The sequence below is a fragment of the Monocercomonoides exilis genome, assembly GCF_001643675.1.
Source record: "Monocercomonoides exilis strain PA203 chromosome Unknown scaffold18-1597598, whole genome shotgun sequence".
NCBI lineage: Eukaryota > Preaxostyla > Oxymonadida > Polymastigidae > Monocercomonoides > Monocercomonoides exilis.
In genome coordinates this window covers 902,071-916,954 of record NW_027150563.1, presented here as the reverse complement: position 1 = coordinate 916,954, position 14,884 = coordinate 902,071, and the positions used below count along the sequence as shown (strand labels likewise).

At 34.3% G+C, this 14,884-nt stretch overlaps 3 protein-coding genes across 3 annotated transcripts; 1 reads left to right on the top strand and 2 right to left on the bottom strand.

The window, feature by feature from the left end:
- Window positions 1–4,853: 4,853 nt before the first annotated feature.
- On the bottom strand, window positions 4,854–7,760 carry MONOS_6221 (uncharacterized protein; the record flags this gene model as incomplete). Its single annotated transcript, XM_067876438.1, has 1 exon — window positions 4,854–7,760. The coding sequence occupies one exon, from the start codon at window positions 7,758–7,760 to the stop codon at window positions 4,854–4,856; it is 2,907 nt and encodes a 968-aa protein (XP_067728877.1).
- A 264-nt stretch (window positions 7,761–8,024) lies between these two features.
- Window positions 8,025–10,784, bottom strand: MONOS_6222 (Ca2+:Cation Antiporter (CaCA) Family Protein; the record flags this gene model as incomplete). The annotated part of the gene is made up of 2 exons (XM_067876439.1): window positions 8,025–9,036; window positions 9,159–10,784. 2 exons carry the CDS (start codon window positions 10,782–10,784, stop codon window positions 8,716–8,718), a joined length of 1,947 nt encoding a protein of 648 aa, XP_067728876.1. The 3' UTR covers window positions 8,025–8,715.
- Window positions 10,785–11,119: 335 nt separating this feature from the next.
- On the top strand, window positions 11,120–14,679 carry MONOS_6223 (putative epidermal growth factor receptor substrate 15; the record flags this gene model as incomplete). Its single annotated transcript, XM_067876440.1, has 5 exons — window positions 11,120–11,417; window positions 11,486–11,514; window positions 11,569–12,920; window positions 13,116–13,227; window positions 13,471–14,679. 5 exons carry the CDS (start codon window positions 11,120–11,122, stop codon window positions 14,677–14,679), a joined length of 3,000 nt encoding a protein of 999 aa, XP_067728875.1.
- Window positions 14,680–14,884: the final 205 nt, after the last annotated feature.

The window sequence follows — 14,884 nt, the reverse complement described above, 5'->3', positions numbered from 1 at the left end:
TTTTTTAATAATATTTTTAAGATCATAATAATTTTTTATTTTTTAAATTGAAATGAAATGAAAAAAAAAAAAAAAATCGAAAAACAACATTAAAACAAACTGAATGTTTTATGCCCCATGCAACCCTCCAGTTCCACACAGAAGTTCAATGAAGGGGCTAAACCCCCCCATCTCCCCCCCCATGCGAAATTGGGTTTGTTTCAAAATGTATTTATTTTTATCTATTGAATTCATATATATACTTAAAAATCTTTAAAAATATGAAATTGTGGGAAAAGTTAATGATTAATTAAAAAAAAGGTCAAGATAAAAAAAAAAGGTCGAGATAAAATTTTAACCCTATCTTCGAATATTCTGCCCTTTGTTTTCCGTTTTCGCTGACTTCCATTGTTATCGCAAAAAAAATGTTAAATATGCTTGGTAAAGTTTTAAGTTTAATAAAAGAAACAATAAACACAAACAATCTTTATTGTTTTGCAGATAGAAAATAAAAAAAAATTAGCACCAGATCTTTTGCATAACGATAATTAATAAAAAAGGAAGTGTTTTATAGTATTTGTCAAGCTGTAAAAGTCTCGAAATGTTTGTTTTATGTTTCTTTTTGATCAAACCAACAGTATTGTTTGAATTTGTGGAAAACGGTTTTCTGAGAACTCATAATTTAGGTAGTTGTTTCCAAATTTTTGAAATTGGATATGTTTCAAAGAAGATAATGTAATTCCATTTACAAGAAAGGGAAACTGGCATATCCTATTCTGGAAGAGTTCGTCTTTGTTTCATTTAGAGGCTTCAATTCTGAAGGAAAGTTGGAAGAGTTTGTTATAGGATATTTGAAGAATATGAATTGTTTATGATTTGCATACTCATAAATTTCATTCTTGATGACTCATGGGAATGTTGAATATGAATGAATTTTAAAATTAGAAAATTTAATTGAATTGATCAGCAAATTCATTGATGAATAAATATGAAAATAAATCAAATAGCAGAAAACAAATTTTTGAGGCCTGGTGCAAAAACTGTTTTGGCCATTTGAAATAGATAACTGAAAGATTGCTTTTAAAATAAGGCTCCGATAGCAAACACTCAACGTTTCAAGATCATTTAATCAACCACAGATGCACGCAAATTTTTGATCAATTTATTGGATCATTTTTGAATGCTTCAAGTCGTTTGCTTTACGATAAAAAGAGATTTGAAGAGGAATTTGGCGAAAGCAACTTCATGAGTATCAACCAGGCAGGAAAAAATATGAACCGTTTTTCTCTTTGTCCAAACTACAAGGATGCAATATCAATAAAATGAATTCATTCTACATATCAGTTTCTATTTTATATGAATGAATTATCATTTGGATTCTCATTCTGAGACTTCATAGATGATGGATTGATATTCAATGGACATTTCACAGATTCTTCAATTGCATGTTAGTAATTTTGGTGACAAGATTGCTTATGAGGATGAAAGGAAAGATTTTTGAATAACTCGTAACCATTCATTTTTCTATTATAAACTTTGTTATCAAAAGAAACATTTCGTGCACTGTCATTTGATATTTCGAAATCTCAACGCTTTGTTTGATTCATTGTTATTAATTATTTACACATTTCTAACTTCATCTTCATCACCCACAAATGATCCATTTCCAAAAAATATATTCGCGACAATCATTGGGCAAATGTCAACTTAACAGGAATTTATCCATCTATCCGACGCGAAGATAGAGAGATCTTTTAGCCGCTAGGTTAATACTTTGAACTTTCTGTTCCCTTCACGAAGAATTTATGAATGAACTCTTTCCTTCTTTAATATCTGAAATGCATATACTCAATTTTCAGATAGCAAGATAACAAAATATGTGATTTACATTCTTTTTTAAGTATTGTTGATCTTTCATTGCATTATCTCTGAAGCTTGGAAGGGAAATAATCTCCTATTTTGATTATTTTTTGTGCGCAAATGGTCAGATGAAGATGAGCGCTTTTAAAAGTTGTTCAATAGAAGGTGTTCTGTCATATTGATCCAAAAAACAATGTTGAAATAAACAATTTGTGGGTTCAGACGAAATATAAATGCAAAACTCCCTTCTGATTGAGAGAACACTGAAACATCCATTCTGAAATTTTGATAAGTTGATTGAAAGTTATAAAGCCAGAAGAGAAAACGCTTGAGAAAAGATGTTTCGCGTTCAATCATAAAAGTGAATAAGGATAGAAAATTTGAATTAATTTTATTGATGATCAAAAAGCTCATAATTGCCTGTGATTTTTGTATGATGCACCAAGAAAGTGAGTGGCTGGGAGAGGGTAAAAGTAAAGTTGAGGTTGATTTTGAATCCATGTTTGATGAGGGAGAAGTTATAGAAAGCAAACTTAATGGTTGCACGTAGGATCTGTTGTGGTTTTTTACAGGTGTCGAAATCATATCCTCTGTTGTTAATGATTATGTTCTGACTGATGAAAAGAAGCCATATGTTATAAGCATTGTCAATTGTTCCGGAATTTCATATTATTATTGGAAAGGTTATTGAGTTTTGCAACTGGAAGCGGTTTTTTGTGTTGATATTTGATTATCGCTGCGTAAATAGATCATAAAGAATTCTATTTTTTCAAATGCATAATATTATTGAAGTTTAAAAGGGATGAGTTATTTTTTTGTTTGTCTTTTTTTTTTTTTTTTTTTTTCGGACACAAAAAATTACATGAAAATCATCCATAAAAAAAATTTTTTTCTCAATAAAAAACAAAGTCAAAATCATAATTTCTGAAATATTTTTTTTCTTTTTTTTGAAAATAACATATTCCCACTTATTCCTTTCTCAGAACCGAATGCTTTCCAAGCTTTGGTTGCCTTTCAGTTTTTCTGCGTTTTCTGAGACTGTTTTCATTTTCTTCAAAACTTTTGAATCCTTTCCGTTTTTCTTTTCAACGTTTTGCTTCTAAAAGTTATCGAATTAATCAAACAGTTTTATTTCTCATAATTGTTTTTGAATCATTTATACCAAAAATAATTCTATTTCGAAAAAAAATAACGCGATTTCGGAAATAATTATACAAAATCGAATATTAAAAATTCAAATTCGTAATTTATTAATTCGATTTCGAAAAAGAATAATTAGATTTCGAAATGAAAATTTTTTGATTTGTGGAATTAATAACATACGTTTTGCTGTAAACATTCTCTTGATTTTTATCTCGTGAGCACACTTTGTTCTTGAATATTTAAAAAATGATGCATTTCCTTTTAAAAAATTCATTCAATTTGATTGAAAATGTTATTATTTGAAAAGAATATGAATTCATTTTCATTTTTTGAAAATTCAAGTTTATCAAAATTTCACTTAAGAAACAAAAAAATTATCGGTAAAAAATATTTGTCTTTTGAAATTCAATAAATGTGATTGAAAATTCACTATTTCCTTAAGCTTGTTTAAAATAATGGATTATTTGCATATAATTTATCAACAGAGTGATGATTTTTGAAAAAAAATAGATTTATTGATTGTTTCAATTTAAAAAATCAGTTTTTTTTTTAAGTTTAAATATTTGACTGGTTAAAAATTCCTTGACGTTTTCCGAAATCCATCCAAAAAATTTTTTTTTGATTTTCTGTTTTAAATGAATTTCGAAATCGAATTATTCTTTTTCGAAATTGAAATATTAATACCGAATCTAAGTTATTTTTTTCCGAATTAGAATTATTTTAGATGAAAATTTTGGGGAAAAAAAACTTTCTTTCTTTTTCTTTTATTAATTTTTTTTTTCTTTTTTTGGTGAATACGTCCGTATCCAACAATTCACAGATGTGATTACCATGATACGCGAAAGATAAAAATTTGACTTAGGACAAAATCAATCACTTCAAGTGTTTTCATAGAAAATTTTTGTTCCTTGGATGAACTTCATGAGATCAAAAAATTCAATAAAAATGAATCCATTTTTTGACATTCGTAAAATGTTGGAAAACTTAATGTTTTGACATCAGCGATACTTGTTACAAATATTAAAATTCAATTTATTTTTAAATCTGAGAAAGCGATCAAAAGTTAAGAGTGAAGCAATTTTTTCATACTTTGTGCATAAAAAGCTTGAAAGTCCGTATTTTCTCCCATATCAATAACAATTTCAATCGTATCAGTCAGAAAATTTCAACGAAAACCAAATAAGGAAAAATCTAATTCTGATTATGTTCCATAATTATTGAAGGCGCAAAAAGTCATTGAAAGATTTGAAAATAACTGTCACAAAACAAAAAATATTCCACTTATAAATTACAGCTTCAGCATAATCTTGAAAAATATTCATCAGATAGATTATTTTTCTTTCTTTTTTATTAAAATAACAAAAGATCACGATCCAAAATTTTTTAAAATGCAGAAAATTTCAAAGAAAACGAAAGCAATATTATTATCTTCACAAAGATATGCTAATCAAATAAAAATTTAATTATTCCAAAATATTATTTGGAATTTTAAAATCCATTGAACAACATTTTATTTTTTATGGAAAACAAAAACTAATACACATCCAAAAAAAAAAAAAAAAAAAAAAAAAAAAAAAAAAAAAAAAAAAAAAAAAACCTTTAAAAAATCCCTTCAAAAGTTCTTTCATATGCTCGCTTTACGACTATCAACATCTCTCTCATTGCTTTGAAAGAAATTGCCTGATTTCCTTTCATCATTTGAGCTGTTCAATGAAGCACAATCTTTGATATTTCCTTTATAGCAAATACAATAATTTAAAAGATCACCTGTTATCATCTCTGTATATTTTGCAAGTTTCTTCATTAAGAAAAGTTGTTGGTTCATAACAAACAGAATTCAAATTTTCTTTCCTTTTTTCTTTCTTGTAAAACTATTCGATCTTTTCTTCTTTCTTCATCAAATTGTTCTTTTCGATATTTCTCTCCCTTTTTCCTTCATTCCATTTGTTTCTAGGAAATGACTCACAAATAGCAGCAGATGTCATCTGAGAAGGCGAATAAGCAAGGCGATCCTTTGCAAACGATATCAAAGAAGATGATTTTTGACATGTTGAAGAAGAAGAAGAAGAAGAAGAAGAAGAAGAAGAAGAAGAAGAAGAATGCAATGACGAAAACGAATTTTTCATCTCAATTGGCTCGGCAGGAGAATAAACAGTTAAACGATCAGCTGAAGTCGAAGGAGAAGCATTTGAAGGAGAAGATGAAGGATTTTGAAACATCTCTGATTCTTTTCTATTTTGACGAGACTCAACAGCAAACCCAGCGTCTTTCGATAGTTTCTCATTGCATAACTTTTCTGAACAACCACTTGCAAACTTCACAACTCTTTTTCTTTCTCCTGGCTTCCTTGCTTCTGCATCAACGTATCTGCACAAATCACCCCCAATTGTCTTTCTTCTCTCATAATATGAGCCAGTTCGTTGCACTGCTGCTTTGTCCTTCTCAATCACATCATCTTCAATCCAAAAAGGCGAAGAACGCGAAGCATCATCATTCATTTTTTCGGTTTGCAAGTCAAACGATGCTGCCCTCGAAGACCTGTTTATTGCAGACGGCAAAGCTGATGATGCGACATTGCTGTACACATTGTATTTGTCGGGTTCTGTTTGAACTGCTGTCACAACTTTCATAAAAGAAGCACAATCGTCTGGCTTAGTTATGAATTTCTGAGCCCAGCTGTCAACTGGCTTGAACCTCACAAGACATTCTTTATCAAAAATTTCATTCACTTCATCTTTCCCCTCCAAATTGTCTTGCCCATCTTCTTTTCCCTTTTCTGATTCCCTTCTTCCTTCACTTTTCTCTCCATGAACACGCATCCACCCAGTTCTCTTCAGCATTTCAAACACAGCCCTCCTCGCTTCTTCTCTGCAATCTGCATTTGCATCCTGAATTCCTTTGCACACCACTTCCATCAGTTGCTGCATGCTAGGCCATTGGAGGAGATCTATTCCTCTGCTCAGATCAAACTTCTTGTCTTTTGATGAGCAGTCAGTGCGAAACTGAATAGAACGAGTTCGAAGGCGGGAGCGGGAAGGTGTCAGACGAGGAGTGGAAAAGGGGGAAGAAGGCGTTGAAACACGTGAAGCAATTGCTGAGGTTGAGGTACATGGCACTTCTTTTTGTCTGAATTGTGTAATCGTTGGAACTGGACTCACCGAAGAATGGGAGAAAACAACCGATGAAATTTTCTCACAGCTTTTTCTTCTTGAAAATTTCGGCGTTTGTGTTGAATCTTCTCCATATTCTTGTTTCATTGAAGAAGAAGAAGAAGAAGATGCCATATCATCAAAAGAACTATTCCTTGATGAAGGACCAACCATCACCGAATCAAGGGACAATCTTCTGTTTTGAGACAATTCCAAGTAATTTCTCTCCAAAGTGACTGGTGCAGTCAATGAAGCATCAGGAAGCGGTAGTCTCGATAGGCCGTAAGCAGTGAACCGATACACCCGCATTCTCACAGCAACAGCCTTGTGCGTTTTGAACAGCCACAGTTTTGGCAGGTTTCTGAGAACAGAGGCGTGATTGACAGAACACATTGCACCCAGCACAGAGTCAACACCAGCACCGATAAATCCATTCGTCTCCAGAACTTTCTTCATCAAAACGCGAAGTACTGTCTCAACTTCCCCATCCAGCCATCGCCCCAGCCTCAGAAACAGCTCGGAAAGCGCTGCCAGTGCAGCACGCGCCAGCTGAGAACGCAGGCTTTCAATAAGAGGCACAATGGCCAGCACAACAGAATGGACATTGGTTGATAAAGCGCGCATTTCACTGCCACATTCTCTGGCAACATTCACAATGATTGTTAATCCTCTAAGTTGTGCTGTCCACTCGCTCTGAGACGTCATTGTCACTGCTTGCTTGAGCTCAGCATCAGCACCAAGTGCAAGATCAATCTTTTCGAAGGTAACCGCAGGATCAATTGAAAAAAGTGAATTTGAACGTAAAATTGATTGCGTGCATTGAGGGGAATCGCCAATTGGCATCATAAAACCTTTTGGTTGAAATGAAGAAGTATATAAAGAAGTTGCGTTTAGTGTTAAAGAAGGTGGCGTGAAAGGTTTAACATATGATCGTTTCGATGTGATGGGAATTTCGGAAATATCTTTTGACAAATGAATTGACGATGTATCTTGATTTGGAGTTGCAGAAGATTGGCAAGATTTCATTAAAATACAGGAGGATGAAACGTTAGGAGAAGTGGAGCGCGGTGTGACATTTGTTGAAGGAGTTGAAGATTCAGAGATATGAAATGATTCTGATGGAATAGAAGCATCTTGTGACTCAGAAGGAGAAGCATTTGCTTGTTGCTGTAAACTCTGTGAAATAACCTTTAGTGGATTGCTTTTTCGTCTTCGACGAGAATAGAATCTTTGAGGAAGATACGGTGAAGAAGGATGAAATGACGAATTTGAAAGTAAAACATTTGAAGACGCAGGAGCAGATAAAGGAAATGAAGAATTAACATCCGATGGAGTATCGCTTAATCCTGGGTGAAACAAATGAGTCCTTGATGAAGAGGAAACGGATGAAAAGGAGGAATTGATTGAGCCAACTGAATCTGAACGCTTAGAAGCGTAAGCAGAGTTGGAATTGTAGTTATCTGTTTGCTCGTGCTCATTTGATGAAGTTATGATAGGAGGTTTATGTGATTTAAATGTGTATTTTTTGCTATTAAACAGAGTCGATGGTTCATAAGAAGAAATGTTTGACAAAGAATTAAATGGATTTTGTAAAGGAGAATAATCGTTAACATCGAACGAAAATGACATTTTTCAAATGTGTTAATGCGCGAACGTTGCCCTTTCTCGTTATTTATTGCATAAAAACAAAAATTAATTTGTTCTTCCCATTATGATTTATTGAAAAAACAGTTTTTTATTTATGATAGAAGTGAATAATTCTTCCAAAGAGAAATGCCATGAAATAATTATAAGAATTCGCAAGAACATTTTTCGTCCAATTCTTCATGTGCATTTCTTAAAAAAATTCTTGAAGTCGTTTTTGTAAAAAATTCAAAAATTATAAAGTGAAAATTCGCTCGTCATAAATATTTTTATAAAATAAAAAGAAAGTGAGTCATGCGAAATGAAGGGCATTTAAGAGCGATAAAAGAGATACGTCTCTCGTAAAGATGAATTTATATCATTAGATTAGTAAGAAGGCGATAAGAATCGCTGAACAGAATTGAAAAGCATAAAATAGAAATCTGAGTGTAAATTGAATAAAAAATTAAAAAAGATAAAGTATTTTTTTTTTCTTTTTGAAAAATAACATTCAAAAATTCAAATTATCCTTTTTATAGAGAAAAAATAGCATGTATATAAAAAATGAATGAAAAAAAAATATTATTGAAAATAAAATAAAAGAATAAAAATAAGACAGAGAGAAAAAAATAAAGAATCATTCGAAAAAAATAAGTTTTTTTGCAGACAAAGAAGACAACGCCAATTCTGTAAAGCATAGAAACCAACCAATTCCAACATGTCAACATGGAAAGTCATCAAAGTGAAAAAGAATAAAATAAAATAAAATAAAAAACAAAAATTTAAAAATATTTATAACACTTTTAAAAATCTTTCATTTGTTAGCAATGATAAAAGAAATAGAAACAGCAGTAAAGTTTATAGAAATAGTTACAGAAATAGCCATAGTAATAGTAATAATTGCAATTTAAAAAAAAAAAAAAATTCTTTTTTATTTTTTTTTTTAATTCCACTTTGTGTGTTATATATCCCCAAACACTTTCGACTCGATCATAATGACGAATGCAGTGAACAACACATAGAACACAAACAGCGTAATGGCGAACCACCTCTCAATCTTCCTCTTCCGGATCAGGCCAACAACAAACGTCAGCACAAGACACAGCACAATACACCCAGACACGAGAAATGAGTTTCCGCCTCTTTTGAAGGGGATTGGGGAGATGGATTTGTTCTTCACAAAGAAAATCATTGAGGACAGAGCCATTCCGATGAACGAGTTGACAAGAGGACCTGCATAGCACGCAGCGACTGCTGCCATGGGACGGCCTTGCCTTGCAACCTGATTGAAAATGAAAAATAAATAAATAAATGCATTAATTAAAATGGGGAATAAGTGATTTTGAAAATAGGTTGAAATAATAATTATAATAAAATAAAAGAATGAAAAATTCGAAAACAAACCGCCAAGTTAGCCACAGTGTCTTCAAAAGCCGCTCCCCACGACAGCACCGTCGCAGACAGCACGCCTTCAGAGATTTTAGTGAAGTACCCGATCGTCTTCAGCACTGACACCAGCTCCGTTGCAATGGCATTCAGCCAGATGATCGAAATGCCAAACACCCACAGTGCGAAACACGCCTTCACAAATGTGTATCTTTTGAACTTCGGTCTGTCAAGCAAGACAGTCAAAGGAGTTATAATCACAGACACAATCAGTGCCATTGCCCAGGCGGGAAATTTGTCCTCCACCAGATCCATCTCCCACGCTCCCGTCAGCGCCACACACAAAATCGGCGTGCAGATGCCATTGACAACTGAGCGCGACCAGGAAGACTCAGAAATATGCGGCGTGGTGGCTACACGTGCCAAAGTGAAGGGCAGCTCAACAATAGCCATGATGCGCCCAAAGATCCCGTGGTGGTCCCAGTGCATCCACTCCTTCAGACTGTCCAGCACATACAACCCAATCGCTTTTCCCGTGCTGTATTGCGAGTAATCCCGCTCGATGTGCTCTCCTTCCCCATGCTCTCCGCCGTGGTGGCTGTGCTCGTTGGCCTTCTTCTCTTTGTCTTCAATGGCAGTCTCTTCGTTCTGCACTGGCGTATTGTCACCGTCTTTCCTCAACAGAGGCGTCTCCTCTTCGACTTTGTCCTTCTCTTGGATGGTTGAGTTTTCCATGCTCAAACGGAATTTCTTCCGCTTGTTCTCGATGTACTCCCAGATGCCAGAAAATATCACATACAAAATGTAGAGCACTGGGAATAAAATGGTAAATGTGAGTGTGAACTGGCCCATTGCTACAGTCACAATTAGGAAAATGCCACATAACAGATATGCAGGAATATCCTTATAGAAGCAAGCAACAGACATTTCGAACGGCTTGATAATTCCCACCAAACCAACAATAATTGCAATTGCAAATAATCCTGATCCCATTGCCTCACCAAGCGTAATATCAAAAGATTCTCCACCAGCACCAGCAATCTGAGAGAAAATATCTGGGGCACCATTTCCAATTGCCAGAAACGTGATGCCTGCCATACTTTCAGAAAGTCCAATTGTATCACTGATAAAAAGCAATGAAGGAACAAAATAGTGCTCTGCGGTTGAGCTCATAAGTATGAAATAGAGAATTAAAAATATTACAAGAATTACAAAATATGCAGCAGGAACTTTATCAAAGCTGCAATATCTCATGAAAAGGTATTTGATTAATCCTTCTCCTCCTTCTTCTTCACAATTTTCTTTAACGTACGCGCATTTATCAACCTTTGGATCGTCTGGGATCTCACATTCGTCATCGTCATCATCATCTTCCATAAGAAGATGAGATGTGTTTGAAGATGTTTTGACCATTTGAATACCATAACTTGATCGTGAAATCCAAGGCTTAACTTTACGAGGTGTTTGTGAAGGACGAGTAACGAAAAAAGAATCTTTATTCAAGATTCTTGACTTTGGACGAGTGGAAACATTGATGGAAATCATCATAGCAATGGCAAAAATAAACAAGAGAATTTTACCAGGAATCAGCCATCTGCTTCGTTTAACTGTAACTTGTGAAGGAGGATTTTTTATTTGATGCATTATTAAAAATCAGCAAGTTATAAATGGAAAACAATGGTTGCGATCGTAAATAATCGCGTTATAAACGAAAATTGATTTTTCAATTTATCAATTTTAATGCAAAAAATATTAATCAATGATCTATCAAAAAGAAAACAGACTTAAGCAAATATTAGCTCAAAAAATGAATTTTTGAAAAATTCTATTTCGAAAAAACGAAAAACATTTCAAAAATAAATTTCAAAGGGAAAAAAAATCAATGTTTCTTAAATAATAATGAAGAATCAATCGGAGGTGTTAAAATTTGTTGAATATTTGAAACCCTTTATTGTTTTGAATAAAGAATTCATTTAATTATGCAATTTTCTGCTCCAACAAGAGAGACAGGCCCTCCTTACACTTTAGAGGAACAGCAATGCTTCAATTATTACTTTAATTTATGGAGTGAAGGAGGTGTTTTTCCAATGTCAAAGGCAATGGTCCTGGAATCTTCGAATATTCCACGGCAAGCACTAGGATATATTTGGTCTCAAAGTGCTCAACCAAGCACTCCATTCCTCACTAAAAATGACTTTTTTTATGCGCTTAGGCTTATTGCAATGGTTCAACGTGGATTGAATATCATGGATCCAAATGTTATTCGATCTTATAGAGGTTTAAAAACAACAATATTTCAAGTGCTTTGGTTATTTTTGATATTTTTCGTTTCATATGATATTTAGATCCATCAACGCCTATGTTTCAACAAGCAGTTTGCTTTTGATTTTTTATGTGTTGAATCTTTCATGCTAATTTCCAATTTTAGACTTCTGGACCATCTGGACCTTCTCCATATCAAGCAACTCCGAGTCAAGATCCAGCTCAACCGCAATCTCCTTCTGATCCTTTTTCGATTCCTCAATCAGAAATCGATGAATTGAGAATTGTGTTTAATCAAGGATCTGTTGGACTTCCATTTATGAAAGAAGAGAAAGTCCGAGATTTTCTTGTCAAAAACGGCTCAATGATGGATGATGCGATGCAGATCTTGCAGTTATTGAATCCTCAGCACGGTACAATCACCAAAGACACATTTGTTGCAATTGTGTTTTTGGCCAACCAAAAAAAGAAAGGGATACAAATCCCATCAGAAATTCCCCCTGCTCTGCTTTCCAGTCTCCCCACGTTGTCCATTGCATCACCGGCGCCTGCTTCAGATCCCGCTCCTCAGTCAAATGCAGCTCTTCAGTCAAATTCAAGCCAGTCTTCCTTTTCACAGGTACAAAGTTTGAATCAGCCTTCAATGAATGGGCAGCTGATGATGAGCAGTTCAGGTGCAGGTGAGATGAATGTGGGAGGAGGGATGCTTGGAGGCTCTTTCTCGCAGCAGCAGCTTCCTCCGTATTCGCAGCAAGGAATGATCGGAGGAGGAGGAGCAGGAGCAGGAGCAGCAGGTGCTAGCGGATATGGTGGGATGCGTGATTACCCACAGCAGGCTCCGATGCAGCAGCAGCAACAGCAACAACAACCAAATCAGCAGTCTCAACAGGGACTTGGCTTTGGATTTGGCTTTGGAATGGATCAAAGTGGCAAAGCAACACAAGGAGATGCTTCACAAATGTATGCTAATCAGCAACAATCGCAGGCGCCTATTACGACAACTGCTTCTTCTACTTCTTCTTCAACTGCACCTGCACCTGATCCTGCTCCTGCTCCTGCTCCTGCTCCAGTGATGAAGGAAGAGGAAACAGAAGATCCACTCATATCATCAATAACATCCGCATTCCAGTCGATGCTTGGAGATGGAGTTCCTTCTGCTTTGTTTTCATCATCCTCTTCTTCATCTTTATCATCATCATCATCATCATCATCTGCTTCTTCTTCTTCTTCTTCCTCTTCCTCCTCCTCCTCTTCTTCTTCTTCTTCTTCTTCTTCTGTTTCCGCTTCTTCTTCTTCTTCTTCATTGCCAGATACTTCTTCCTCCTCATCTTCTCTTTCTCCTTCATCGTCTTCTTCTTCTTTAACATCTTCTTCTTCTTCCCCTTCCTCTTCTTCATCCACTGCTTCAGATGATATGCTTATTTCTATGCTTCCTTCATCCAATCAACAAAATCCTATTTCTGATACATCTTCTTCTAGCAATCCTTCGAATTTAGCTTCTTCTTCATTTTCTTCTTCGTTTTCGTCATCTCCTTCCTCCTCCTCCTCCTCCTCCTCCTCTTCTTCTTCTTCTTCTTTTAATTCTCCTCCTCCTTCTTCTTTTAATCCAACTTCTTCTTCTTCTTCTTCTTTTCCTTCTTCTTCCTCTTCCTTTTCTTCTTCTTCTTCTCCCTCTCAATTTTCTCAACATTCTTATTCAACTAATTTTAATAGAGAAAACGAAATTTTATTGCAAAGAAGAAGAGAAGAAGAAGCAGAAGCAGAAGAAAAGATAAGGAAAAGAAAAATGGAAGAGAAAAAGATGGAAGAAGAACTTAAACAGAAGGTTTGATGGATTTTTGTTTTTGTTTTTTTTGTCTTGTTTTCAATCTCATTGTATTAAAAATTCCCTGTTTTTTTCCCCCCTATTCACAAATGTTATGTTTATCTTTGTCTCTATATATTTTTCTCTTCCTCCTTCTCTTCCTCCTTTTCTTCCTCCTTCTCTTCCTCCTTCTCTTCCTCCTTCTCTTCCTCCTTCTCCTTCTCCTTCTCTTCTTTCCTCTTTCCTCTTCCACTCTTTCATCAGATAACAATGCAGCTCTCAGAAATAACCCGTCTTCAAAGCAGTTTATTTAGTCTTTCGCTCAAATTGAATCTCTCTTCTTCTTCTTTGAAGCATTACAATCAACAATCTGAAGAAATGAATAGAAAAATGGAGGAAAAAAGAAAAGAAATAAATTCATTGGAAAGAGAAGAAGAAGAGGCGAAGAAAGAACTGGAGGAGTTTTTGAATAATGTTGGAAATGGTTCAAAATTTTCATCATCATCTTCTTCTTTATATTCTTCTTCTTTCTCTCCTTCCTCTTCTTCTGCTTCTTCTTCTATTTTATCATCATCTTCTTCTTCTTTCTCACCTTCTTCTTCTCCTTCTTCTTCTTCCTCCTCTACTTCCTCCTCCTCCTCCTCTTCTTCTTCTTCTCTTCCTTCTTCTTCTTCTTCTTCTTCTTCTCAACCTCTTCCTCTTCCAATGATAGATAACAATATTCCTCCAAATTCCTTCTCTTTTTCTGATTCTTTTCCTCAACCTCTTTCTTTCTCTTCTCAAAATGACTTGTTTTCTTTTTCTCCTTCAAATTCTTCTTCTTCTTCTTCTTCCCCTTCTTCTTCAAAACAAGTTGATTTTTCTTCTTCATCATCATCTTCTTCTTCTTCTCCTCCTCCTCCTATAAATTCTTCATCATTACCTTCTTCTTCTTCTTCTTCACAGCTTCCTTCTTTTTCCTTCGAAATGAACAATTTTGACAAGAAAACAAACAATTTTGAAGAAAAAACAAGAAATTCTGAATATTTCAACCCAAAAGACATGAAAATGGATAGCTTTGCTAATGTTGTTATAGAAGAAGGAGAAGATGATGAAGAGGAAGAGGAAGAGGAAGAAGAAGAAGAAGGAAGAAGAAATAAAAATAATTCAGCAATAAAAGCTAAACAAAATGAAAATCCTATTCAAACAAAGAAGTTGACACCTCTTGTTCCTCTTTCTAATTCTTCCTCCTCCTCCTCTTCTTCTTCTTCTTCTTCTCAATCTGCTTTCTTTAATTTCTCTTCGTTCTCTTCTCCTGCTAATTCTTCTTCTCCTTCTTCAACTGTTTTTTCAAATCCTTCTCCTTCTCCTCCTCTTTCTTCTTCTTCTTCTTCTTCTTCTTCTTCTTCCTCAGCTTCTTTTTCAATGCAAAATGCATCAAATCCAACCCCTCAGGCTTCTCCTGCCATTGATTTCACATCCTTTTTTGGTTAAGTGAAAGAATTTTTTTTTTTTTTTTTTTTTTTATTTTATTTTTTCATTTTTTTAGCAATATTTAAAGAAATGATGAAATATTTGTTTATTTAATTAAAAAACGAAAGCAAATAAAATGGAATAGAATGATTTTTCTCTTTAAAATGATTATGATTCTATGTTTTTTTATCAGTCATTCGATTATTTTGAAGATATTATCTTGTTA